The sequence below is a fragment of the Chiroxiphia lanceolata genome, chromosome 3 (genome assembly GCF_009829145.1).
Source record: "Chiroxiphia lanceolata isolate bChiLan1 chromosome 3, bChiLan1.pri, whole genome shotgun sequence".
NCBI classification, from domain to species: Eukaryota; Metazoa; Chordata; class Aves; order Passeriformes; family Pipridae; genus Chiroxiphia; species Chiroxiphia lanceolata.
Window position 1 is genome coordinate 205,764 of NC_045639.1, and position 27,857 is coordinate 233,620.

Consider the following 27,857-nt stretch of genomic DNA (forward strand, 5'->3'; position numbering starts at 1 on the left):
AACTCCAATCTGAAATAAAAAAGCAGGCCTTTAAAGCCCTTGAGTCGGACGAGATTTATACCAGCTGACAATACATTTCAAGGCACACAGAGATAGATGAATGGACACGCCTTCTGATGAAAATTTCCAAATGTAGAAACATGGAGATGGGGTCATAATTCTATTCAGAGATTCTTAATTAAATCTCACATTTATAGGCAGTGTGCACCTTCATCCTGACTGAGCGTTTATATTTTTGTGAGAGCGTTTATAAAATACTTTGACATTATTCCACTCGGTTTTCAGGATGCACTTTGCTCAGCATGGATGCTGAAATTCCAACCCCAGACAAGTCTCTTGACCACTCAGTGGGGACTGAATCCAGCAGCCCTGAGCTGAAAGGAAAAGCTCTGAAGTCCAGGCTTAACTGAGAGTATCCCCCCAACGAGTCCCTGAGACTGACAGTGCCTGCTCCCCTGCACGCCACAGCATCACCTGTGGGGTTACAATGACCCATGTCAGATACCGGGTTTCTCACTGGTAAACTTTCACCCTGCAACCTCTTACATTTACTACTCGGAATGCTTATTTCCCTTTTTAAATGGCTGGAGACCAGAAAAATCAAGATGTTATCAGTTCTAGCTTGATTTCTGCCATTTGCAACTCCTGAAGCTGTGTCCCCACCCAGCACACACGATCTCCTCCATCTAGCACACACATGGAGTTCAGCCACCAGAGAGAAAATCCCCACAAATCAGACACTGGCACCTGCTGCCCTTAGCACTGAAGTGCAAAACACTCAGTAGCAACATACACCATGCCCCATCCTATACTCCTGGCCCATCCTAGGGCTTCACCATTTATGCTCTGTAACACTGACCCCTCTCTCTTCTGCTCTTCCACATTATTTCTCTCACCTTAGCAGCATGGCAGCTCTTCTCCCACGCAGGGGATGCTCCTCCCAGAGGCCAGCCAGCTGGCTGTTGTCCAGCCTGCTCTGCTCCCAGACAAAGCACATGTCACAGAACAGGGCTGCTGCTCCCTGGGCCAGGATGTTTGTGCTCCCGCTGCAGAGTCCAGAGGGGTGTGCACTCCTGGGTATTCTCTCTGCTCAACTTCGAGGGCAAGTATGTTGAACATTACCTAATCACCTCCAGGTTCTTCAGGGATCTTTTCCACTCTGAATTTCCTCATCTCATGGCCCATTCTTTGCTTGACATTCTCAGGCTCTGATCAGCTGCAAACACTGCTGGGAAATGCTAGGCTTTGGAAGCAGTCTCCCTAATCTTGTTTCTCTGTTACCCTCTGGCACAGAAGGTCTAGATTTTTAGGTATTAAGAGCTAATAAGTTAATTGGTTAATGCAGAGAGGCAGGAATGCTTGGACGAGGGTGTCAAAAGATTAAAGGCAATCCCTGCAGCGATTAGCCTGAGGAGTCTATGGAGGTCAGCAGAGATGTGCCAGCAGTGAATCCACCACTGTCCACAGGCATCCAGAAGCAGAGAATCTGGGTCAGACTTCATGCTCCTCTTTGACGTGGACTGCACAGAAGTGATTCAGGAAGCTCTTCCCCACCCTAGCAGAGGCTTTTGAATGCTTGTCTGTGCTGACTGACAAAACCCCTGCTCACTGAGACCCCTTGCAAGCCCCTGAGCCACAACCACCAGCTGTCAGGGGCTGTGTCAGCCCCTTCCATCAGCCACAGTGAGACACACAGCGGGAACCTCCTCCCACGCTGCTCCTGGTTTGCAGGGGCCACCCTTGAGCTGGGGGGAGCTCTTACAGCCTGCTGGGGTCCCCTCCAGAAGGGGCTGTCCTCCTGACACTACTGTTCAGCAAATCCTTGACACAACTTCAAATCAACCCCATGGTAACACAACAGGATCTCCTGCCAAAGCAAGATAGATGACTAACTGCTGGCCGCTGTTACAGGAAGCAGTGAACTCGGGTGGAGGTCAGGGACAGATTTTCAGGGAAGCAGACTGGCCATAGTTTGGAGTTAATACATGCCTTATGCCTTTGGAATTATACAAAAATAAAATGGGTTCTACTTCAGGTACCAGCTCTCATCCCTGATGAGGACAGGAAGACAAAACCCAGCAGCACTCTACTTCCTCGTGCTTTGCAGAATTCAGTCCCCAGCAAAGCCCTGGTTTTACCTCACAGCAACCAAACCCAAGCACTTCTGCAACCCACTGAAGAATCATAGAATTGTTTAGGCAGTAAAATCCCTCTGAGATCATCGAGTCCAACCATCCCCCCAGCACTGCCAAGATCACCACCAACCCATGTCCCCAAGTGCCACATCTACAGAGAGACAGGTCACAGCAGAGCCCATCAGCTGAAGTACCTGAGCCACAGCTGAAGGGAACCGGGACAGGAGAAGCTTCAGGACACACACACACACACACACACACACACACACATTGTGCTGCTCTCCCAGCCAGATAAAACACATGCACAGCCCCCGGATGCCGCAGTGGTGCCGCTCAGCACTGTGTGCATCTCGCTCCCTCTTCTGCCCAAACACAGCCCCAGGAACAACCCAACCAGGATCTGCTCAAAGAGAGCCTGGTGGGCTCACACTGCCCTACCATCTCTCCAGAGGGTCCAGAGTTTCAAGGCATTCTTACCTACAGACCACTGTGAAATCTTCACCTATTGACAGAATTATTGTTGGCATTAACTGCGTTGGTAATAACAGTGACGTTAGTCGAGGTTTAATTTTACTTGCTCTGCATGAATATAAGTGGCAGATGTCTTAGCAATAAACATCATTATTGGATCTTAATGACCTTATGCAAATCCAACCAATCATCCTGAAATCACAGCTGCTCAGCCAAGCCAAGCAGAAAATTAAAATATCCTCCATGAGACGACCAAGACACTTTCTCCACCAGCTATCTGAGAGAGAGGGAAATTACTTGAGTGGACAGAGCAAAACCTGCCTACAAGGATGGACCCTAGTATGCCAGACATTGCTGTTAAAGATAGACCCGTACTTTACTTGCAAAATTGCAGTTACAAGTACTTTGTCATCTGTGTCAGTGCTAGAAAGAAATATGAAGAAAATCTACTTCACTATGCTCAGGTAAAATTTAATAGGTTCCCCTGTTTTTTACTCTGTTAAATCCAGCCTAAGGTTCATTCAAATCTGAAGTCACAGCAATTCAGGAGATACATATGTGAACAAGAAAAAAGGGATTCTTGCAATTCCTACAAATGGTGGCACTTAAAAATCACTGAGCTTTCTTTTTCGGAACACAAACCTCTGGGGCAGTTTCTTGAAGCCCTTCCACTGTCACAAAGACTGGCAGCAGCCAGCCAGGCTGCTGGTCACCACAGGGATGGTGTCCTTCAGACAGACAGAGCTCTGGCAGCTCCCTGGGCACGCACATCTCACGAGGTGAACGCTGACGGTGCCCAACCTCTCCCACCTGATGAGCTGCCGAGCTTCCTCGGGTGGAAGCACAGGACTACTGCACGCCCTGGCTCTCACCTCATCCCACTGCTCAGGCCCTGTGGGTGTCTGTGTGCCCATGTGTGTGCAGCTGAGAGCTGCTCCCCCACGCCAGGCCATGGCAGCCCAGTCTCTGTGCCTCTGCACACCGGTCCAGGCCCACAGTCAGTGCTGACACCACGCTCAGCTCACGCGCCCGGGGACAGCTCGAGAGCAGGCTCAGAGCCAGCTGGAGCACTGGGCTGGTGGCCACAGCAGGCTGCTCAGACAGCCCACACCTCAAGGGACCTGCTCCTGTCCCATGGCCAGTGCACCGAGCTGGAACACCCCACGTAAAACAGGTTCAAACCAGAGAGGTTAACGAGACCCCCTCGGATTTTGTGATGCTCCGGCACTTGTCATTCTGTATGGAAAAGCAAGAAAGGCCAAATTCTGTCTGTCTTGACAGCAGCCTGGGAAATCCTGACTCCTGAGAGGCCAAATATCCCTGGCTGCCTTTGGAGAACCTGTCAAGGGCCTCACACTCCAGGACAGCCCTGACAGAGACTGATCTCTCAGGGCTTCTGTTTCCCTTGACAGGGGCACAGGCTCTGCTTTTAAAATTTGCCATTGATTATTTTAAGAATTCCTTGCTTGGCTCAGGTAACTCTAAGGATCCTGCCACCTGCCTGCTCATTCTCACTAGTAATAATATCAATGAAGCATCACATATTAACGGGAGAATGTGACAGTGCCCTACTTATATCCATGTCTATATTACATTAGGCTGTAGATCCATCTGTGATTGTCAGCAAGAAGCCACTGCAGAGCCTCTGCACCTTTCCTGGGAGACATATCCCCATCTATGACACTAAGGAACAGAGGCAGCCTGGAAGGTGAGGTGTTCACTTGGGACTGGAGCAGTGCAGCTCTTGTCCTTCCCCTGGTCCTATGGCCCAAGTTCAGGAGAGTTAATTAAGCACTCTCCCTTCCTCAGACAGGAGATAAGATTCTTCTTTTTTTTTCCAGCAGCAATACTGGATAATAAATGTATGTGGGACTGCAAGGAGCTTAAATCCTTTGGAAAGGGGGACCCACAGACACACAGTGACTGAGATGCACTGCGTTCGTTTCTCACTCATAGCCACTTTGTTCACAGGCAACTCCATTCCGACAGTTTTTCTCTCTGTTTAGCCCTTTTTGCCCTCATGTTAATCAACTACCAGCACCCACTTGATTTGTTTGCCACTGCAAACCACTCCTTAGCCTGCCCAAAAGCACTTGAAGGCCTCATTTCACCAGCACTATTCCCACAGTAAAACACAGGGTTGTGCCTGAGCCAAGAGCCACGGGCTGGAAATCCCATGTACAGGACGTGGCACGGCTCAGAGGGTGGCGGGTTCCTGGTGGCACTCTGACACATCTGTAATTCAGACAGAATCTGCCAAGCAGGTCCAGCACGATCTCAGAGGTTGCCCATTGGTCCCCAAACACTGGAGCTCCCAGCCCTCACCAGTGGGATGTCTTTCCTGGTCTCTCAACCACATATTCCTGGCTGCAGCCTCCATCTCTGGCTCAAGTCTGCCACAAGACTTCTGGCCACATCTTTCTGCACCGTCGGCCTTTCGAGGATGCTGTTCCAATGCCTCTCACATCTTCTCTGAGGTCATTTCACCTCAGCCAAATCTCCCTCTCTTGCTTTGTGAGAGTCCCTGTCACCCTGCCGGGAGGGATGGCAGTGTCCCTGCCCACTCCAGAGGGAGCACTCCCCATCCCGGGCAGTGCTCAGCACCAGGGAAAACAGTGGAGGGCGGGTGGAAGGGGATGGATGCCCGTGATCCAGAGGCTGCAGGCTTCGTGCTGTTGGAAAGGGCATGACCAAACAGAAGGTGGGAAACAGCAACTGCACGTTTAATATTCAGTACACACTTTCTCTCTCTCGCTCGCTCTTAAGTGCATCAGTCCTGTAGCATTTGTAATGAAGATAAGGCAGGAAGGAATTACTTAAGATAATTACTGCCATCTTCTAGCAGTGTGTAGGAAGAGAGGAACGGCCTGGCCATCAAGACCTGCACGGTAATTTTCACAAAACCTGCCTTGTTTTAGGCACTGTTACATCCTTCCTGCAATGAGCCAATCAGTCCCTCACCAGCTAATAATCATTAGCTGCAAATCCAACACAGCAGAGACCACAGGGTACACCTTCCCCCCATACTGCTCCTCCACTGATCACCCCCTAGATTTCAACATGAACTTGTGAGTCAGTCACACTCATTCCCACTTTACAACCCCCTGGAGGGAACAGAAGCATTGTTGAGAGCAAGGTCTGAACACCTCTGGATGCCTGAGGAGCTGGGGTCAGAGAGCTGCAGAGGCCCAGAAACTGCAGCAATGGGAGAGCTCTCCATGCTGGAGGAGCAGCCTCCTGCTCCCTCTGGACAGTCCCATGGTGCAGGGGAAGGGCTGGCCAGGCTGGCTGCTCCTCTGCCAGGAGAACACATGAGGGGCCATCCCACAGCACAGCAGGAATCCCAATCCCACATCCCCTCCTGGCACACTGAACCACTGCCACAGCAGACAGTTTAGACAGATTCCTGCATGGAAGGTGCTCCAGGAAAGCTGGTGGGCAGCTGGAGGTCCCTGTGCTGGACTGACAGCACAGCAGGATGTCCTGGACCAAGGCTAGGGAGCACTCAGAGACACTCCCTCTATACCCCACTGTCACACCCCCAGGACACTAGGAGTATCCAGCTCAGTCCCCTGACCACAATCCTGGGCAAAGATCCCAGAGTCCTGTGATGCAGCATTCAGGCTTGCTCGGGGCTTTGACCAATACCCCACCACTCCCAGCCTCAGCAAAACACCAAATGAACTCAGGTCAGACCAAAGAAAAAGCCAGGCCTTAAAACACACATCTCTGTCAGGCAGTTAAAGCAGCAGGGACTCACATCTCTGTCAGGCAGTTAAAGCAGCAGGGACTCACATCTCTGTCAGGCAGTTAAAGCAGCAGGGACTCACTGTGAGGAAAGCTGCCTTCCCACTACCAGCCCCCCGATTTTACCTCTGGTCCCCCGTTCCCTGCAGAGCTCAGCTGCCACTCCAGCTCTCGGTTCGTACACTGTGCACCAGCTCAATTTATTCTCATTATTTCTCCGAGAATATTTGCCTTTTTTAAGCAGTTCTAGATATTTTCATCACTGCGGCAGCAATCCGTCTCTGTGACACTCTCAGAATGGAAACAGTGGACACCCTCCAAACCTCAGGACAAAGCCAAAAATATTTCCCTGCTCAACTGGTACTCGTAACCATCCATGAGTTACTGGGACCAGTGTGTCTCTGTAGCTCAGATTCCCGCAGAGCCGAGGCAGCAGGACCCCAAGACCTCCATTTGCAGATGCCTGCTGGACTGCAGGATCTGCAGCAGAATTCAGGGACAGCTGTAGACAGGTCAGTGTGCACAGGTTAAATATGTCCCAGTCTTTTCAGCCCTTGCCAGAAATAAACCCCAGATTTTGTGATTTCCCTTGTTTTCACACTACAAATGACTTAAGAAAAAATCCTACCAATGGTACATCCACAGTATTGATCTGTGTGTGACTTTGAGAGAGAAAACTTGATCTCAAATGGTGGCAGTGTTTCATGGCAGTTAGGAACTAGACTGTTTTGATGCTGATATGAATCCATTTTCAACTCTTCTGATTGTCTTCCCTACTTGTATCCCACTATTGAATGCAACTCTGCGAACAGGGTGTTGAAATGCTAATATAAAAAAATCACAGTAGCCTCTGTGATGGCCAGACCAGCCCTGGACCTTCATGTTATGCATTCATCAGCCACTGGCACTGAACTGGCACCACTTTCATGCATACTGTTAGTCCAGTTCTGGGAAAGAAAGTTGCTTCAGGAATGACAAAATGCTTGCCAAGCTCATCAGAGTTCTCCCATAGGAGACCCAAAGAGTTATGGTTTAACAGGTACCTCTGACAGAGCTTATTCACCACACACAGGTCGATGCTATGGATCAGCAGCACGGGGACAAGGCATGACACGGACAGAGAAGAGGATGGACACCTCTCCTGTTACCAAACACACTGCCTGGTCAATGCAAACCACGCTGGCTCACACAGCGGCCACAAATTTGCTGTAAATGCAGAAACCCCTCATTCCCGAGATAACACACTTCTGTTAGAGGGAGCCAGAAAGGATCTAATTTGCATTATCACTCAGAGTCGCTCTCTTGTCTGCCTGTGCCAAACATCCCAGCAGGAAAACCCCAGGGAAAGGGGGCATTCCACTGCCTACAGCAGATATGGCTCTGACAGCACACAAAGGGTGGCCCGAGGAGCCCACCCACTGCCTGCCCAGGCAGCAGCAGGGGAGGAGCCGAGGCAGCAGGTAACTCCTGGTGCTGGCCTGGGGGCTGGGAGGCTCCTGTGTGTTCTGACCAGGACCTACAGAAAGGTTGCAGCCTCTCAGCATTGAGGACTCTTGGGCAGCACCTCTGAATTAATGGTGCCTCTCTATCCTGAAACTCCATCCATACCTTTCTGCCCTGGCTGCACCTTTTACCGACCACCTGACATTCCACAGGACACTGCCAGCATCCTCCCTCTGCTGTTCCCATACCTTGGCTTTCCCACATCACAGCCATACCAGCAGCTCTATGTTCCCAAGGACCACTGCCTTGGCTTCTGGGACTAGTTCTGTCTTATTAGTCTGTCCCTTGCCTGCAATACACCCATCAGTGAAAGAGCAGGCCCACAGTCACTATGAAATGCTGCCAGCACCAAAACCCACTGTGCCTTGGCCTACGAGAGCAGCGACAGTCCCAGCAGCTGGCATTAAGTCCTCCTTAACTACTTCTCCAGAGTTTTATGTGTTTTCCACTGATAGTCACAGATCAATGAAGAAATAGCAACAGCAATTTGACTCTCCCCTCCTAAAACTCCCCCACAGCCCAGGAGAAGAAAATAAAAAAGCGCCTGGATGCAATCACTGAGGCAAAGGTCAGTAACGACTGCTGTCTGAGCTGTGAGCGAAATCAAAGCTTAAAAGATTAAGATGCATGCGAGCTGGCTGCACGGCACAAGTGGGGTAAAAGAGATGACAGAAGTCCCAGGCTCGTCATTAAACAGTGTCCTACCAGGCTATTAAGCTGTTTAGTTTCCCTGTCACTGTGTAACACCTAATTCTCAGGCGTGCTTTCCCACTGACATAACCCAGAGCACAGGGCAGCGGATGATTCCGAGAGGCACCTCAGCTGGCACAAGGGTTCCCTGACCTGGACAGAGGAGAACCTTCTGAGTTTAGTTTATTTCCTCAGGTAAAAAAATCCCACTGAAGCAGAAGGAGGCAGATCAGACAGTCTGGATAGTCCTTTTTCACTCAGTATATTGAGGAATGATGCCTTGCCACCTACTAGACCCCTTGACAGAACAAATAACTGGAAGAACATCTGTAGCACAACCCAGCATTCTTGGTCCCCTGCTCCACCCAAGAGCAGCCTGTCTTTTTCTGTGAAAAGGTAAAATAGAGAAAGTTGAACTCAACTGAAAAATGCAGCAGTTAAACACTGATTAACAGATCAAGCCACGCAGATCCAAAATTACAGTTTAACGCTGGACTCGCACGACTTGCAACCCATGGTTACATTGCTCTCCCTTAAGCACCTTTCACCCTCCATCCTCCTCTGCAACACTGCAAAAGGCGGTGGGTCAGTGCTGGGTGAGGACAGAGGAAGACAGGACAGCGTGCAGGGCAGAGCAGCAGAGCTGCAAAACTGAGACGAATCTGGATGGGGAATGTCCAAAACCAAACAAGCTCTGCTTGTGCTGGCTTGAATGAGAGCCAAATTAAGCAAGGACTGCTTCTGAGAATCCCACGTCCTTGCCACCAAGGATGGTGAGAGGGCAGTGGGAGGAGGGGAGGATTTGGGAAGCACAAACAGGAGCGTGCGAGAAGACAGGACAGAGCAACTGAGGCTTGGGGGAAGCCCAGGCTGATGTCGAGCTCCACACACACAGCTGGTCTGCAAGTACAGAGGAAGCCTGACACAATCCATGCCTACACAGACAGCAGCATCCATGCCAGCATCTCCCCTGCTGTCCCACATGTGTCCCCCAGAATGCCGCTGAACTCGTGTCTGAAGCACCTGCTACCATTTCATCTCACAGCATTCTCTGACTTGCTCGTTCCCCCCGAGCCAGAAGGGAGCACAGCAGACACAGCAGCTAAAGAAAGAGCAGTTGGGTTGTGTGACAGCAGCAGAAAGGAGCCACGCTGGTGTCCCAGGTGCTCAGACAAGGGAGGAAACAGCTACAGACACATCCAGCCTGCACTACAGCAGCAGGTGTGCCAGGATAAGGTCAGCCAGGAGAAGTCAGGACAAGGAGATACAGAGCAGAGGTGTGGGGAGAGGAGAAGGGATCGAGACCACTGTGGGGAAGCCAAATGCTCAAGAGACAGCCAGGGGTGGATCCATGATCCCGGGGAAGAATCTGGCCGGTGCAAGCTTTTTTCCTCTCAAGCCTCAAGAAAAGGAGAGTTGGGCTGTGTAGACACTGACATGGCCACTCAAACCAAGGCCAGCCCAGCAAAAAAATCCCTGTGCAGCGTGGAGCAGCAGGAGCAGCACCTGAAGCCAGGACCAAAGAGTGTGCCACAGGATGCTGTGCAACAGGGAGAGAACAGGCCTGTGCCAGCTCTAATTGCCCCCTAAAATGACAAGTTATTCTTTTCTGTTTAATCTCTCTGTGCTTTGTTTCCCCATCTTTAAAACATCCCTTCATCTCACAGAGGTTTGGGGAAAATTAATTAATTGCTCATCAGCTGCTCAGATACAATAGTGATGAGATCGGCAGACGTTCAAGAGGAAATTAATAATTCTGCCTCTGGAACAGGGCTTGAATAGAGCTGGTAAATAAGGCAGAAGGGCACAGAGTGAACAATAAAGAGAAAACAGAATCCTGAATAGCTGCTCATTAAGTGAGCAAAGTCCATTCTGTGCCTGAGGGAGGCAGGGACCCCACGGAGAACCCGGCAGGGGACCCTGTAATTAAAGGCTGGATAATAATGAACACACACCGGGTGGGGGGAAAATTATGGGACACAGGGAACCCCAACGCTGCTATTTTCTAACTTTTCCGTGTTTGACTTTCAACCCTAACAATGCTCTTTTAATGCCTTTTTTAGGTGTGCAGTGTCATACAGAGGTGTGGGCATCGTACTTCCCTTCTCCTGTTCCAGCAGTGGGATGTCTATTCTGATTTATTCTGAAAAGTGTGCACTTACAGCCATTAAAGGCTTAGGAGAACAAACAATTAGAGTTGGTGCTCAAGCAAATGCATACCAGCTTTTTGGGGCCGTGGGCTTGTTTCTTTTTCTAAGCAAGGTAACCAACCCAGTATTTTCTTAAGCCAAAGAATAACACATCCAAACATAGCACGCACAAACTAATTCAAAAATAAAACATAGCCCAGAGAGAGTTGGTCAGTATTTTACAATTCAACCATTTACCAGTCAAAAACCATAAAAACCAAACCAAAAGAAGGCTTTCTAAAAGAGTGCTGATGGAAATGCTGCAGAGAGCCCCTGCAGGTCTGAGCTCTGGCATTCTCAGCCCACGGACAATACATCTGAAAACCCGAGGGCTCCAGCTGCTGAGCCTACAGGGCTGAGCCCAAAGAAAAAGCCCTGGAGCACAGCAGCAGCCTAGACCAATGACCAGACCCCAGGCTCACCTGGCAACTCAAAACTGAGATCCAGGTCCCCAGTTGAACAGAAATCCAACCACCAAACAAATTTAGCACCTATGTTAGTGCCTCTGTAGAGACACTGTTGATAATAAAACCAAATTCCCGTTAACACTACCACAAAACAAAAAGATGAATCACTATGATAAAAGGGAATGACTTTTTGATGAAAGACTGGGAGTGAGAAAAAATATAAATAATAAACCAAACCAGAGTTTATCTAGAACATTGTCATTATTGACACTGAGGTTTCTTATTTGCTCATTAAAATCACAATTCCAAATCAATCACTCCAGTGCTCAGCCAACCTCTGAGGGTTAAACTGCAGCAAACAAGTGTTAAGTGACTTACTAAACCATCACCCCTAGAGTCAAGGAAAACAAAGCTGGGACAAATCAGGTAAAATCTCAGTTCTTGGCTTGAAAGAGACGTGCAGACCACGCTCAGGATGACTCCCAGCAGCCAGTCCCCAGCTTGGACTCCTGAACGCTCCCCCCCCGGAAGCTGAAGGCATTTCCGAGAGCACTCGAGCTGTGTCACATCCTTCAGAACCATCTCCCACCTGCAAACAGGCTCTCGAGAAGACTGACGTTCTCTGCCAACCCCCAAACTCCAGCAAGCCTTTTCCACCAAAAGCTGTGGTTTGGAGACAGTATTTTTAACAGGTTTGAGGCGTGCAGTCTACACTGTGGAGAGTAAAAATCAGAACTGGCTCCTCTGCCACTGTGCTAAACAGTTAATCACCTTCATTTGCTTGAAAAAAGCAGCCTGAGCAAGAAGCCCTACTGATTACAGGAGAACACCCCTGGGGAACACAGCTTTGTGCCCTGGGAAGGCTTTGGTTACTAAAAACTGACCTCGATCAACTAACTGGGCTTTCATGGAGTTACAGCAGAGCCACTAACACATGGAGCATCTGCAGCTTCCAGCTGCATGTTCCCATGCAAATAAGGACCCTTAGGTGGTTAAAAGGTATTATTGTGGCCTTATCCTGAAGCCTCCTCACAGTGAAAATGTTCACCTTTATCCTGTAAAAGTTCACTGCTACTGAAAGTAAAACTGGATCACAAGTTTTCCCAGGAAAGCCCAATCTCTCTGCATGCTTTCTCGTACTGACCAAGTCATACAGGTCCCAGTTCTTCTCCTAGTGCCAATTATCCCGTTGCCCTGCGTTGGGAACGTCACCCTGCTTCTCCTCTTTACAAGTAAGTCTGCACAATAACATGTCAGAGGACATTTACGAGGTTGTAAAATACCAGGCAAGTTGGCAAGTGCGAAGGTGAATGCAGATTCAGATATTTAATTATACAGTCAATCATGTCTGCGATTCAGACAGCAGCTCAGATCTCAAAACTTAATTACTTTAATTTCAGATTAATAGCTTGTGTTGTCATAAGGAGTTTGACACGCTGGAAAACAGTCAGAAACGACACTGGGAATTGATCCTGACTGCTAAGGAGGAAAAGCATTGGAGCATCCCTGGAAGTGTTCAAAACTGACTGAGTCAGGCTCTGAGCAACCTGATCCAGCTTTGAAATCAGCCCTGCTTAGAACTGGGGGAGTCAGGGTGTGAGGGCTTTGGATCAGAGACCCCCAGAGGTCCGTTCCCACATACCCCATTCTGTGCCTATGGACACAAACAACAAGACAAACCACAGGCAAAACTGTATCTCAATCACACAACTTCCAGTCACCCACATGCACCCCAAGCTATCTTGCACAAAGGCAGCATCTCTGGAGCTGCTCCAGGAGCACCATCTCTCCCTGGAGGACCTTTGCAGGGCTTCCCACCCTGATTTACCCACCAGAGGCACCGACACCTCCTGGCTCCTCTGGCCTGAAAGGGCCCAGTACAGCCAGCACTATGTGGCTTCCAACAGCTACCAGGAGGAGGTGTTAAATAACCAACTTTTATTCCTTTGACCACCCACATCTTGGGCAGCCTAAAACACCAGAGCTGACTTTTGCTGTTCTGCTTTTCATTTCGAAAACGCGAGAGGAACAGCACAGGGCCCTGTTAAAAAGAACAAAGCCAGAGGAATTTGTGGCAAGGTTGTGAACCTGGCATCTGATTTCACAGCACAGGGTGCAGCAAGAACCGTTAGGAATCATTAAATGCTCTTACCTGTCCTGCAAAAAGCCCACACACGCCAATAATACAGAGAATGTTAAATACAGCCGAGCCTACAATGGTTCCAACGCCCACGTCTCCTTTTGTGATAAAAACACCTGAAAAACAAGTTCAAGGGAAGCTGTGTAAATTGGAAAGAGTAGAATTTTTTCACAAAAAAATTGCAGACCTCACAACCCCAGTAATGAATCTAAAGGCAGGCACTGGTTCTGCCACTTTTTCTTATATTTAATAGGGCAACCTGCAGAGACTTGCTTTCTGAGGGGACCTGGACAGATTGTCTGATGGAAACCAGGTACCTTGGTCACGTCCAAATTACCAGCCTCCTGGTCTGGTGATCCACCATTATGGCAATACTCATCATAAAACACTGTAAACTCTGTGGGAGCAGCTGGTTGGACACAAATTTGCAGGGAACTGTCTCCCATAAAACATTCCTTCACCAGTACTCCCCATATCCCCATCCCAACAGGCTTCAGCAGGGATGAAGCTTCAGTAGAAGCTGGAGCTGATTCAGAGTCATCTGGCCATTAGCTACTTCCAAGCTGAACGATGCCTCTCAGGATGAGTTATGGGGCTCTTTTCAGAGCTCTTCTGTCACACTTGGTTAAAATTGGCCAATGAGGCTAAAGGTGAGGGAGGTGAACTGACAGACACATGCATCATGGTGCTGCACAAAATCCTTTCCTTAGGAAGCCAGCCTAAAAATAACACTCCATCTCCTGCTAGCTGTCAGTCTGTTTAAATTCATCACTTGCTTTTAAGGTTCCAGCAGTATTTATCTGGCCAGTGCAGTTTAGGTATGTTTTCCAACTTTATCCTTTCCTCAGAAACACAGAAGCACTCACCTGTCAAGTGACATGCATCTGGATTACACCACAGCAGGATAATGATCTGACTAGTAGGGTTTTTCTAAGTTGCCTGAAGGAATCTGGTTTTATTTTCACCCTGCTACTGCACTCCCCTTAACTGAAATACAGCCCCAGCTTTGTCCAATTTAAGTTCCCAAATGTTACAGCTTTGCTGGCGTAAGCAGATCTCTCTGCAGAGCACACAGCCTTGCGTGAATTAACTTGTGCTCTGCATCTGACAGCTGTGACTCAAACAGGAGCATCTCCTGGAGAAAGTACCTAAGCTGAAAGCTAATTCTCCTTGGCGATGGAGAGCCCTCCATACCCTCCCAGCCGCCACCCCGATGATCCCCTGCCAACAGAGATGTGGATGAGTGAAAACTGCAGGGAACAGCACCTCTGTACAACCCTGACTGCAGTCCCCACTCAGCTTAGGGCTGTGGAAGGACTTCAGCTAGTGAGGACTCCCCACAGTCAGTCCCAGGTGTGCCCACGAGGGAAGGGCCCGGGACTGTACCAAACGTTACAGGCACGCAGCAATCCCATTTCAACTCTGGAAAGCAGCCAGGGCACGGCCGAGGCTGGGGAGGCAGCAGCAGGTTATAGTTACCTATGACAGATGTAAAGAGCTCGGGAGCGGAGCTTCCCGCTGCCATGAACGTCGCCCCAGCCACGTCCTCGCTGAGATGCAAGCGCTGCAGAGGAACAGAGCCACTGGTTACAACTCTGAGCAGCTGAAGGAACCCCACTGCAAACGTCAAACTGTCTGCCCAGAGTGGAAACTCGTGTAAAGGTTTATGTTAACAAAGGTTAAGTACGGGGGAAAAGTCATCACAGGCATTGGCTACTTAAGTCAACATCTCCTGGCAGAGAGGGCAGGTTGTGCCTGTGCCACCCTTTACACTCCAGACAGCGGGGCAGCTGCACCACTCATGGCTCTGTCTGCCCCACGATCCCAGCAATACACACCTGATCCACTTTGGCCCATAAAGGGCAGGGCTCCAGCTCAGCCTTGGTTCACCCCCAGCCACCTTCCCCGGCATCACTTCAGCCTTGGACATTTACCCCCACCTCACCCTCTTTCTCTTGGATCACCATCACTTACCTCCTACACCTGTCCACCAGCAGTACCCAGGGACTGCCTAAAACAGGGACTTGTGGAAGGGAAAGGACCCACTGTTCTATGAAAACTTCATCAGCACATGCTGCTTCCAAAGATTCACTTGGCTAATCACACTTTTGGTGTTGTCTGCATTCCCACTGCTCCATCTGCACCAGTGGCTGCTCAGCAGATGTCACAAGGCTGCTGAGGACCACGTGCCCTGCTGGCACCTTCTCCTGTTCAACGTGGAGGTAAAACCAGCCCCCCAGACAGCCACCAGCTCTGAGCTGCGACTGCACCAGCCCCCCAAACAACCACCAGCTCTGAGCTGTCACTGCACCAGCCCCCCAAACAACCACCAGCTCTGAGCTGTCACTGCACCAAGCTGGGTGCGAGGTAGCAGCTGCCCTGTGAGTGCAGGGCAGACACAGAGCCCTGTGGAGCCAGAGCAGGAGGATCAGCTGAGGGTGCTGGGAGGTGTCCCTGGCAGAGCTGGCTCCTGGAGGCAGAGCCCCCAGCCTGGCAGCAGAGAGGAAACCTCCCTCTCCCCTTGTCCCTCCGCAGCACTACAGGGCTTCTCTGCAACTTCATCATTGCCTCTGCACAGAGACAAGACTGCAGAAATCCTCCCACCAGCCTTATCCAGATTGAAGGTCCCACAAGGGCAATCCTGGCCCCTAAGGGAAGGGAACCCCATCCACTCACCACACACAGGTAACACTAGTATGTAGGTTATGGGGACAAGGTGAAAGGACAGGATGTGCCCTCACCAGCAATGCTTTAAAGCAGAAACCACAGCATCATCGCTGCAGTGCTGTAAAAGCCCGTGGAACCAGATTAAACACAGCTTTATGGAAAATTATTTCAAACAGGATCAAACCTACTGTGGAAGAGTTCACGAGACCAGAAGTAGATTCCCCAAAGGGCAGGTTCTTCTGCAGGCTGCTCTGTGGAACTATGGAGACAGCCACCCTACAAGAGCTGCTGTAACACACGGTGTCTTTTGAAAGCAAAGACAATCAGCCTTTGCAACGTGACCCGTGCCTTTTCCCGTGCTTTCTTAAGTGCTCACATCAAGGACAAACCATGGATGTTTTGAAGACAAGCCATTCTGGACTAATGAAATCAAAAGTAGTTGGACCAGGAAACAGGACTGCACGTTTCTTTTGCTATCATCTAATTACAGAAGGGTTTAATTATGCATAATCTACATAAAAGGGCTTGAATGCACCCAAAGGTCACCTACGAGGAGAGAATCAAACAGGAGTAATAGGAACAGTAAAAGTCTGATCCATTTATATGACCCATTTGGATAATTTCTAGTGACACAGAACCTCTCACCTGGGCAGTCTGATGTTCAATTGCAAAGCCTTCTCTTCCACACACAATTAAACAGAACTTGTTATTATCATCTTATTGGTGGTGCTGGGTAACAGAATGGTTTGGAATCACTAAAGCACAGGAGGAACTGTTATGTACCATTGAGAAGGTAACAAATAACCAAAAAGCAAAGATCTGGGCAAATGAAAACTGCCTTCTAGGGCCCAGGTGCAAAAAGGGCTCACACAGCAGGGTGCTGAACTACAAATATCAGGTTAGTTTAGAGCTGACTTCCATCAGAGCTGTCAGCACAAATGACTTCTCCTGCCATCTCCGACACCTCTCCCAGGGCTAGGCACAGCCCGTGCCCTGATGAGTGGCACTCACTGCCAGGAACACGGGCAGGCTCTCCTCCAGATGACACAGACACCTCACTGCCAAGACCAAACCATATTTCTGCATGCAAAGATTCCATTGCCTGGAACTGACACAGAGAGGGCTCGCAGTCGCTGTGGGCACACGGTCTGTGTTCTCTCTGTAGTGTCTGACCTGATTCAGGCTGAAATGTACTCCTTGCCTTCTAAAATTTCAGCATGCCAACCTTAGCAAAAGAGGGACAGAATCCCTTGCAATTGCTGGAAGCATTCACAAGCTTCTTTACAGCTGATCCAGTTGTCCCAGGTGCTTTACAACTTACACCCACACAACACAAGGTGTGAGACTCAGGTCTTCAAGCACCAGGTACAAGACCTGCAACTTCTACCGGGGCAAATCCCCAGAGGTTTCAGTTTGTGTCAGATAAGGGTAGGGCCCGCTGTTTCTGCAGAGACATCTACAAAGACACACAAAAACGAGGCAACAGCAACTCCCCCAGTGTGAGTGGTTGGAGCACCCGGAGAGCCCGTGAGCCGAGCCCACGCACACAGGACACACCGAGCAGCTACACCAGCAGCACGAGGAGCACTGCAGGACAACAGTGAACACACCACCATTGCACCCTGATATTCAGGACAGGGAACACACCACCATTGCACCCTGATATTCAGGACAGGGAACACACCACCATTGCACCCTGATATTCAGGACAGGGAACACACCACCATTGCACCCTGATATTCAGGACAGGGAACACACCACCACCACACCCTGAGGCCCTCCAGAGCTGCTGCACGAGCAGCAGGCGAGCCAAAGGAACATCTTCCCGTACTTACTTCGCAAATCTTCTCCAGCGAAGGGACGAAGAAATCATCGCAGACGATCGCCAGCGCATAGAACATATACACGGCCTGCAGGAGAGGAGAGCAAAGGCTCAGTCTGGACACTGCCAGGCAGGACTGAACGGCAGCACCCCAGGTGTGGTTTGGCATACACTTTTCAGAAAAATGAAATGCTCTTGCGAGAATTTATGGAGCTGTCCAGGATTTAACAGAAAGATTGTATTTATCCAAAAGTTCTTACAAGCTATCAAAAGCTGCCAACATTCTATCATCCCTGTAAAGACTGCTTTTATTAAAATTTTCTGGATGCTGCTAAGCCACACTAAAATATTTTTGCCTTCCTTTTTTTCCCCATTGCACAGTGCGAGGCTTTTTTTATCACTATGGTCTGTGAAAATCCAAACCTTGGAGGAGTAATTTTTGAAATCTGGTGTTCTGAAAAAGGGGAAAGGAGCTTGTTTTCTGTGATTGAAGTGCTCTGCAATGTCACCTGGGTCCCAGTGGTAAATCTTGCTAAACTTCATACAGGAACAAACAAAACCCAAGGGAGAACACAAGACTCAAAAGGACACCAAGCCAATCAGCTCTTCAGTTTCATGCCAGAAGCCTTTAATCCATGTTTCTGTACTGTGAACAGAACATGCTGGGGCCTGATCTCTGCCCCGAGAGGCAGATGGCACAGTGTGGCTCCCATCCATGCAGCAAAGCCCTGTCCTCCTCCATGGGGGTAACCTGGTCCATACTGCCCAGATCCTCCAGCTCTGCTCGTTGTTGAAGTCCTGCAGAAGCTCAGATGATGGGAGGAGACCAGAGTACTTTTTCCTAAAGGGAAAGCAGCAATAAAAATGCCCACCACATTTTTTTCTTGTTTTAGCTTTCAAGGAACAGGTGTAAATCTCCCAACCCACCAAACACCCAGATTCTAACTTGCCAGAGTTACAGTTTGGCTGCAAAAAGCCAGTAATTACTGTAAATCTCAGCCATGAAAAGTTTTCAAGCTCAAAAAGAATTCAAGTGTATTTTTTTCAGGATTAGAGATGGGAATTTACTATTTTGACACCACCTTGAAGAACGGGTACCAGACTGCCACTTAGGACAGTTTCTGTGCTTCTCTGTCACTCCCCATAAACGTGAATAAATGTAACTTGGGCTTTTTGAAACTCTTGCACTGCAAAACGCTCCCGAGGACTACGAACGTAAGCAAAATTCCAGGTCTCCGACTCTGCTGGCTGCAGCAAAGATCCTGATCTTGCAGAGGGAGCACCAGCTGCTGACACGATGCCAGCTGCATGAACAGAGATAAAGAAAGCAAATGGTTTGCAGGCATTGTGCATCGTAGCAAGGATCAGAAACAGCCCCAGAGAGTTGTGTGGCCAATTCCCATTGAAATCCAGTGGAGAGTGGGCGCCTGGATTTTGATCTGCTAAACATATTAATTTGCGGTGGGTCATGCCAGTGTTTTCCTTCCCCAATACACAGTAATGCCTTTCAAGAACACTCACCTGTCCATTGTCAGCCCTGTAAACTGAGCGTGTCCCTCCCTCTGACACAACCTGTGTGCAGGGAGCACAGGGCATCCTGGGCCTGCTCAGCCCTGCCGCCGAGGTGGCAGCCAGGTCCTCCTGGAAGGAGGCCAGGAAATGGGGACTGAGAGAAGGCAGCAAACCACAGCAGCACGCGCTCCAAAGCCAAACCAGGTGGCTCCAGCAGCTGCCTCCACACGCGCTGTCCACGCGCTCTCACCGTTCCCTCGGGTGACACGGAGCGCCACGGAGCTCACCAGGGGCACGGGCAGGCTGGATGGACACCAGGAGCAAGACACCCACCAGTTGTTCAGTTCAGGAAATCCCTTCTCTGAGTTCCTGAGTGCACGTTCAAACGATGTGAGGGGCTGGTTGTGTTGCTTTCAGTGCATGCAAGACAGGCGAAGCACCTCCGTGCCCCGGTACCCCCGGGCAGGTACAAAAGTGGCATCTTGTGGCATTCTGGTTATTAGAGGACACAACCACAACCCTAAAGCACGACAAGGGAATTTTTCCCCACCTATGCTTTCGCATTTGTAGGATCAGGTACAAGGGAAAAGGCAAAAAGGAGAGTGAAATGAGTAAGGAATAGGAAAACAAATGTGAAGAAACTGCCACTCTGCTCTTGGTGATCCCCCTGGAGGAGCAGGGAATGGCAGTTGCTGCAGTGGTTGGGAGCATGGAGCCAAACCCACTGCCCTCCTCGAGAGCATCGTGGGTGACTTCAGAAAACATCAGCCCCGGGCTGAGAGCACCGACCCGGCTGAGCCCGACCCGGCTGAGCCCGACCCGGCTGAGCCCGACCCGGCTGAGCCCGACCCGGCTGAGCCCGACCCGGCTGAGCCCGACCCGGCTGAGCCCGACCCGGCTGAGCCCACGCTGACTTGGACGTTGGAGCATTTACTGCAATGACCTCACTGCTGCCACACACCTGGGTTTGGCTGTGAGGTCTCCCTAATCTTACTGAAGTGGCTTGAGTGCAATACAGTGTAAAGTGTCAGAATCTAAGGCGTATCCGACTAAAACCCAGTCTTGTCCACAGACTAAACCACTGGTAGCTACCCCCAATCAGTGAACGCAAGGACAGTAACTGTTAATTCCTTGGAGTTCTTTGGGGTTTTTTGGTGGAGCTTTTCTTGTTTGTTTGCCTTTAAAACAAACAAAACAAAGCAGTGTTTAGAGTTTGGGCCAGCAGGAACAACACAACCAAAACATTTAATTTCATGTCAAGTCAGGCTCCCAGTGAGGGAGCCCAGAGACCAATGCAGCCTATTTCATGGGAAAAGGAGGAAGGCAGCCAGCACCAGGGCAGGCCAGTCTGCACTGTATTACCCATGTGGGAAAAGCCAACGGGATGGCTGCAATGCTGGGCAGCTTCCATCTAAGTTAACCTGAGATTCCAACAGGGAGTCTCATGGCTTTTTCCCTCAGCACACCCCCCCAGTCCTCAGAGGCGCCATGGGAGCAGCAGGACTGGTGTAGGAATGGAAAGGAGCAGGGCAGTGTCTTTAGCCAGGCAACATACTTTAAAGACACTCTTCCTCCCCAGAAGGACATTAGAAAATTAGGAAAATGCAATGGCCCTGCGTAAAAGGATTACAAATGCCCAGTTAAGTATTACATTAGGACTGATTTTAAAATTATGATTCTAACAAAAAAGCATCAGAGAATAACTGCAATCTCTGCATCAAAGGATCTTAAGTATCTTACTCGAAATACCTGTTCCATTGCACAGGATGAAACAGTCATTTTTCACATTTGTCCAGCAGTGCATCACCTTCCCACAACAGCCTTCATACTCGAACTAAAACTTGCTTTACTGAACTAAAATAAGCAGCTTTTCACAAGAGAGCGTAATGCTGTAGGAGCCAGCAATCCCCACAGCCCTGCCTTCTTCCCAGAGCGCTGGGACAGGCTGAGGTGACCCTCCCTGCTGCTGCCCCACAGACCCCCTGCCCTGGGGGGCAGGCCCAGCCAGGGGCCACCTCTGAAACCGAGCACAGAGCTTTCCTCAACTCCGGCCACATCACGAACCCGCCTAAAACTCCATTGTTGGAGAGAAATGAAAAAAGCCCACTTCAACCAGGGTCCCCCAGAGCCCAGGTTCTCTTGGGGCAGCAGCCAGCTGTGGCACAGCATTGCCATGGCAGGGACAGCCAGGCACCAGGACAGGTACTGGGATGTCACTGCCCAAACGAGACAGCTCTGGCTGTCCCAGGGAGATGGGGCTGGGCTGTGGTTCTCTGCAGAAATAGATAAAGAGAGGATGCAGCCAGGGCGACCTACATTTCCCAGCGCCTGGCAAGGAGGGAGGCAGGTGCCTCTTGGAGCACCCTGTTCCCATGGCTACAGGGAGCACAGCAAACCAGGAGCAGGAGGGACTGCCAAGCACAGCCACTGCTCCTCCACCCCCTCAGCGTGGAGGGCACAGCTCTGCCCAGGGCCAGGCTCGGCCCCGATCACGCACAGGCCCCCTCACACTGGCAACGCAACATTCCCTGGCACCACGTTCCAGATTTGCCAGAGAAAGCTGGGAAAAGGAGGAGCAACACCGTACTGTCAAAAAGACCAGGAAAACACAGAGACCCAAGCCCTTCATTCTTGGCTGTCAGCAAAAACCTTGGGAATTTCTCAGCGAAGCCATTTCCCCTCCCCATCTCGAGGAGGTAACGGGTGCCATGAGCATGGCAGGGCTGAAGGTCCACATGGGCACCAGTGCACACCAGCTGGAACTAACTGAAACCCAGGAAAACGCTAAGAGAACAACTAGACAGCCTTCCAGAACCTAGAGGGGCTGCAAGACAGCTGGAGAGGGACTTTGACAAGGGCCTGGAATTACAGGACGAGGGGGAATGGCTTCCCACTGACAGAGAGCAGGGTCAGATCAGGTATTAGAAAGAAATCCTTCCCTGTGAGGTGGGGAGGCCCTGGCACAGGTTCCCCAGAGCAGCTGTGGTTGCCCCATCCCTGGAAGTGTCCAAGGTCAGGTGGGATGGGACTTGGAGCAACCTGGGAGAGTGGAAGGTGTCCCTGCCCATGGCAGGGGAGCTGGAACTGGGTAACATGTAAGGTTCCTTTCAACCCAAACCAGTCTTTGATTCTACAAACTACAATGTTAAGCCCTCAAGTGCTGGGGAGCTCCCAGGTTGCAGACTGTATGTTTGGTCCTTTAGCAGGGAACAGCATCAGACTCTCAAAATCCAGATCCTGGCCCCTCCAAACTGAACAACCCAAAGCAGTGACTTAGCAGCGAGTTACTGTCCGTGGCAGCATGCCCTCTTCTCAGAGGGGACATGGAAATAATGAATAGCAGTGAAGCAATCAGTTAATGAGCTCTGAAGAAGTATCCAGGAGAAATTAAACACCATGGCTCCAAACCTGTAATATGGCCTCGCTGGCCCACTTTTTCTTTAAACCAAAGTATTTTCAGCTCAGCCCTAAAACTGTTGCTGAACTGCCTAGTTTCTCCTAGATTTTTCTAAGTGTTTAGGGCTTTACTTTCATCTTTGTGAAGCGCTAGATCATGTTTAGTAATTCACACAGCCCCACCCTGAGATCTGCTGGGTCTTTGTGTTTTCACTTTATTAAACAGCAGAGACCCAGGGCCCCAGTGATAGCTTTTGTCCCGTTTCTCTGGCTGCCGTTAAACAGCTTTGCCTTGATGTCTTTCAGAAAGAAACATGAAAGTATGGGCAAAGGGGCAGAGAAGAAAGGACAAGTTTTTACTGAAATGAATAGAAACTGTTTAAGGGGAGGTCAATAAACATGAGAAGCATGATGATGACCTCTAATCATCACTGCATTGTTCTCCCTGCCACTACAGAGCCCCTTTTACAGGCTGATTTCCTCAAACCCACTGAGAAACCTCAATGGAGACAATGAAACTCTGTGTCTGTATCCTTTTTTCCTCCAAAAAGGGCATTTCTGCACATGCTCTGATTTCATCACATGTTTGGTAACTGTACTGCTGGGAGGTAAAAAACAGATTTAGAGGTTCATCACCCCAGTACAGAGACAATCCCTTTCAACACAGACTAGAGGTAGGTTGCTAAATGCTGACAGTTGTCTATTTTCTACAGGTATCATTTTTTTTTTTCTTTGACAAGAGGTTGTCCCCAACTACTACAGTACCACAGGCTGGATCCAGCTGGGTCCTGCACCTCAGGGACACATAAGAGAGAGTACTGTCAATAAATGTTCTTAAGTCAACAAAACTGGTGTGGAGAATGATGGCACTGGTGGAGCAGGCAGCTGCCCTGCTGCCTGCCAGAGGGGGAGAACCCAAGTGGGCACTTCTGAGGGGACAGCAGATGCTTACTTCTACTTCTCATTAAGAACAGATTTTTCTTTTTATTCTGAAGTAGATGGTTCATCAAAAATCTCAGTCCTCCAGACTCCATTTTGATACATGTTAAAGGCATGTTCAGCTTATCCAGAACTGAACTCATATATGAATTTTTGGGAGTGTTCTTTTGGGTGCTAAAAAATCCAGCTCAGGTCCAGTGCTCACTTTCCAAAACATCTCAAAGCTCAGTGTTCCCATGGAAACTTGGGATCCTTGAGCTTGCCAGGCACAGTCAATAGCAACGTTATTCAAGAAATTTTTGCAGCCATTTAGCCAAAATAAAATCCTAACACAGTGGGCTCACATTACAACATACAAAACAATCTAATTCATACTTTAAAAGAAGTCATGAATCACTGCACACAGCTAATGGTGACTGCTCATTTCAGCTAAGAATTATTAAAAGCTTTTAAACATTCACTACAAGTGGGTATTTTCTCGGTTGCCTAAGAAAGCCTCTAACCCCCGAGATGTACCGACTTGGCAGTTCCTCCTGAACACAAACACCATGAAAAAAAAGAAAAGAATTATCTTCATCTACCTAAGAGTCAAGGAAGGGACCTGGAGGGACAGTGCTGCCCTCTGTCAGCACTGCAGCTGCTGACCACAAGTCCTCCAACACCTGCTGAGTGTCCAACGCACTGACAGACCAGGGTTATTTAAACAACTTTATCCCGAGTGTCCTTAATTTTGGCCTTACCCATGCACACCAATTACACTGACTTCTCTGGGGCAGAGATCACAAAACTGCAAGCCCCAAATCGCACAGATTTATGGTATTAGTAAGGTCTTTAAAATAGCAAGTATTCAAGTCTTCTTAGCCCATTTCTGAACTTTAACCCCTTGCCCACCCAATGTCCTCCAGAATTCCCACCCTACAGTTGATAAATGAGGAGCTGCAACACTTTCTTTAACAAATTCAGGAAGAAAAGCTCACTTTGGAAACTTGCGTACTAGGGGGAATTCCAGAGAAACAAACTTTTTTGTTTGGTTTTATTTTGGATACATTAACGCAGTTGATCGTCTTTTAAACAGAAAGCTGCCTCTAATGTCTTTCTCCTCCAGCTGTCATAAGGGATGCCACTTTCTGGGGGGTAAGACTTTACTTATTTCTGAAGGCAATGCCATAAGTGTCTCCCCTGGACTGGCCAAGCCCCCAGTGTCCTCCTGCTCAGGGCAGAGGGCAGGGGCCACCCCCTGGCCTCAGCAGAGCTGGTCTGGCTGGAGGAACACAATGGGTAGAGCTGACAAAGCAAGCTTTCCAATCCACGTAATCCCATGGATATTTCTGTGCCAACATCACTATCTCATATATTACAGAGTGTTCCAGAGTTGCTCCTCACAGAAATCTTGTATCTTTTAGCTCCCTGACATTTGGATTTCATCTTATGGATGACAAACTCTCCCATTTTCAGAAACAACTTTCTCTTTCCCATGGACTGACAGGGTCCACAGAAGAAATGAAAGCAGGAAACAAATTCAAACTGTTCTTCCATTATTAAGAGAACTACTTTTTACCAGAAGATCCCAAGAGCACAAACTATCACATCCCTGACTGCATAGTCCACACAGGAGAGCAAAATGCACCAAAGGGAAAATAACTTCAGTCAGAACACTGGAGCACACTAAGCCCTGTCCACACCAACAGGAGAAGAAAGGCAAAGTCACAACACTTACACAAAGGACGTGCAGGACCACAGCTCCATGCCTCCTGTCCTCGTTCGTGAAGATGTCATTGGGGAATTCATGGAGAGCTGCAAAAAGCAGGGTGGGGGGGAAAGAAAGCTCAGATGTTTAATCAGCTACTCAAACCCACCGCACGGCTGTGAAGCAACACAGTGAGAAGTCGCCCGACCAAGCGCTGCAGTTACCACTCCAGAGGCTCTGTTTCACCTCCCTGTAGCTCAGCTGAGCCTGTCCTCGGGCAACTGCCTTTCCCCAGATGTTTCCCGGGCAATTTGCTTCTGTGGCCACCACCCAGAGAGGCCTGGAGGGGGGACAGACACACCCCGAGAGCCCAGCACAGTCCATAGCCTGGGCTGCAAACACGGTGTCGCAGGTAATTTAAAGACAAACTCCCTCCATTTACTCCAATGCTTTATTACTGCTCTGGACGTTAAATGGATTATAAAGCACTTAAGGACAGCCTGCCAATTAGGCTCCAGGAATGGTTGTGGGTTAAAAACTGAGGAGCCGGTGCGAAGATGATGCTCTGGCACCTGAGTGCTCCCCAGAAATTCCAGATTTGAATTACCCAACAACAACTGAAATAAAGGCTCTCTGCTAATGGTCAGTTCTGCACATTCGGCCTTCAGTTGGAAAAAAATCAAACTGTGTTTTTCCTGGCTTTCACATCGTTAATAAAGCTCCAGCAATTGGAATTTAATTAGCAATGCCACAGATGATTAAATGGAAAAACAACCCAGCTCTCTCTCCCAGTTTTGTTGCCTCTGAAGCAGTAACTGAGCAGAAAGGAGCTACATCTTAATTTTGTTACTCATGCAAGCAACAGCTCTACCCAGGCAATGTACCTGAGGAGGAAAACACTCTTTTTTTACACACAGTAATTTCCCCAAAGGCTTAGGTTAATACTGTTAACTGTATTCCTATGGATTGGTAAATGTTACAATGAGTCCTAACAAACTAGCAGCAGCTACTGGAGCAGAACAGTTGGTACTTTTAAAATATATATAATGAAGGAACATCAGCAATAACTTTCTCTTTTATGAGAACCAGCAATACCTTTGACATTTTATCACCAGTCAGGATTCACCTGCCAGGAGCTGGAACTTCTTCCTTCTGAGGCAGAACTAGCACTGCCAGGCTGCCTTCCCCCTCCCACCCCAGCACGTGTGCTGACAAAGGCTGCCAAAACCTCCTTAGGTGTGCAGCCTAAGGAACCAGTCAGGCAGGTACCAGCACAAGGACAGGTGTTAGAAAAACCCCAGCAAGCAACACAAAACGCTACGGAAGCTGGAAGACAACGAGGTTAAATCAGGTGGAAAGGATTCATCTCTCCTCAGCAAAACTTCCCTGTGTGAAAACCAAGTGCTGACATCACAGCTTTAAGGAACACTCCAGACCACAAGCAAAGCAAACAGGGGGAGGTCTGCCTGCAGCAACACTCAAAATGGTTTGCTAACACACACACACACACACACTCATGTGTGTGCTTCCCCCTCCCTCCTGCAGCTGCCTCCCAGACTTTACATTCAATACAAGACAGATGATAAAAATCCAATCCCTTTATCAAGAGTCTCGAGGAGGTTCAAGTGCACCCAAGGTAAAGGCATACAGGGGAAAAACAGGACAAAAATAGCACAAGCTGCTGAGTGGCAGGGACTGGGAATCCTGGCCCTCCTTTCTGTGCACAGCAGAAGTGACTAGTCCTCCCTCAGGTTCAGGTTCCCACCTCCCACTGCGGGGAAATGCACCTCTTTATGGGAGACAATCCGAGCGTCCATCACCACGTTCCCTGTGACACTGTCTGAACACAAACACTTTTAGTGGGTTACACATGAAAGCATGCAATTATAAAGTAATATATGCAAATCTGAAATCTGCTGCATTTTTATTAGCTGCATCAGGTGCAGATGAGTACAGATAAGAGGAGAGCTTTGCAAAACACAGGAGCTCCTTTCTAAGAAGAAATAAAGGGTGTTGCTGGAACACCACTCCAACAACAGCTGCCCTATTTAGCCGGTCATAAAAGCTCAGACAGTTTGTTATTTTGCTCTTAAAAGAGTCCTCAGCCTTTGTACAGAAAATAGAGGCAGAGTTTGCCAAGCTTATTTTGATTGCACAGGAAAAAAACCCAACCGCGCTGCCAACGAACCTAAACTGAAAGAATTAAATATTTCTGGCTAACAGTCTGCTCTGGTCCTGCAGACGAGGCAGGTATCAGCCTGGAAGCAGCAGAAGGGCAGGACCTTCACACAGCTCAGCCCCTCCACACACACCTGCTGTGCGGGCACTAGGCACGATCCTGACACGTTCCCACCACAGGCCGGGCGTTCCAGCCCTCAGCACACACGACTCGGGTTCACTTTTCACTCAGCGAGGGGCACATTCCCAGAAACCCCAGCACAGGAGTCTGCAGCTCAACACAACACTCCTTCCAGGGGGGCAGCCCCACCTTGTGCTGGCAACTTGTAGAACTATGAATAAGTATTAGGATTATTAGCATTTGGAAGTAATTG

General features: G+C 49.3%; 1 protein-coding gene across 2 annotated transcripts in view; it reads right to left on the reverse strand.

The window, feature by feature from the left end:
• The window catches only part of SLC24A3 (solute carrier family 24 member 3), a 114,467-nt gene that overhangs the window by 24,886 nt on the left and 61,724 nt on the right, over positions 1-27,857 (reverse strand). For both annotated transcript variants that reach the window (XM_032682415.1, XM_032682414.1), the window contains exons 3-6: positions 25,336-25,412; positions 17,785-17,859; positions 14,762-14,846; positions 13,295-13,398 (exon numbers count right to left, since the gene is read on the reverse strand). In XM_032682415.1, the coding sequence (XP_032538306.1) occupies positions 13,295-13,398; positions 14,762-14,846; positions 17,785-17,850 (255 nt within the window). In that variant the 5' untranslated portion in view covers positions 17,851-17,859; positions 25,336-25,412. The remainder of the gene's footprint in view (positions 1-13,294; positions 13,399-14,761; positions 14,847-17,784; positions 17,860-25,335; positions 25,413-27,857) is intronic.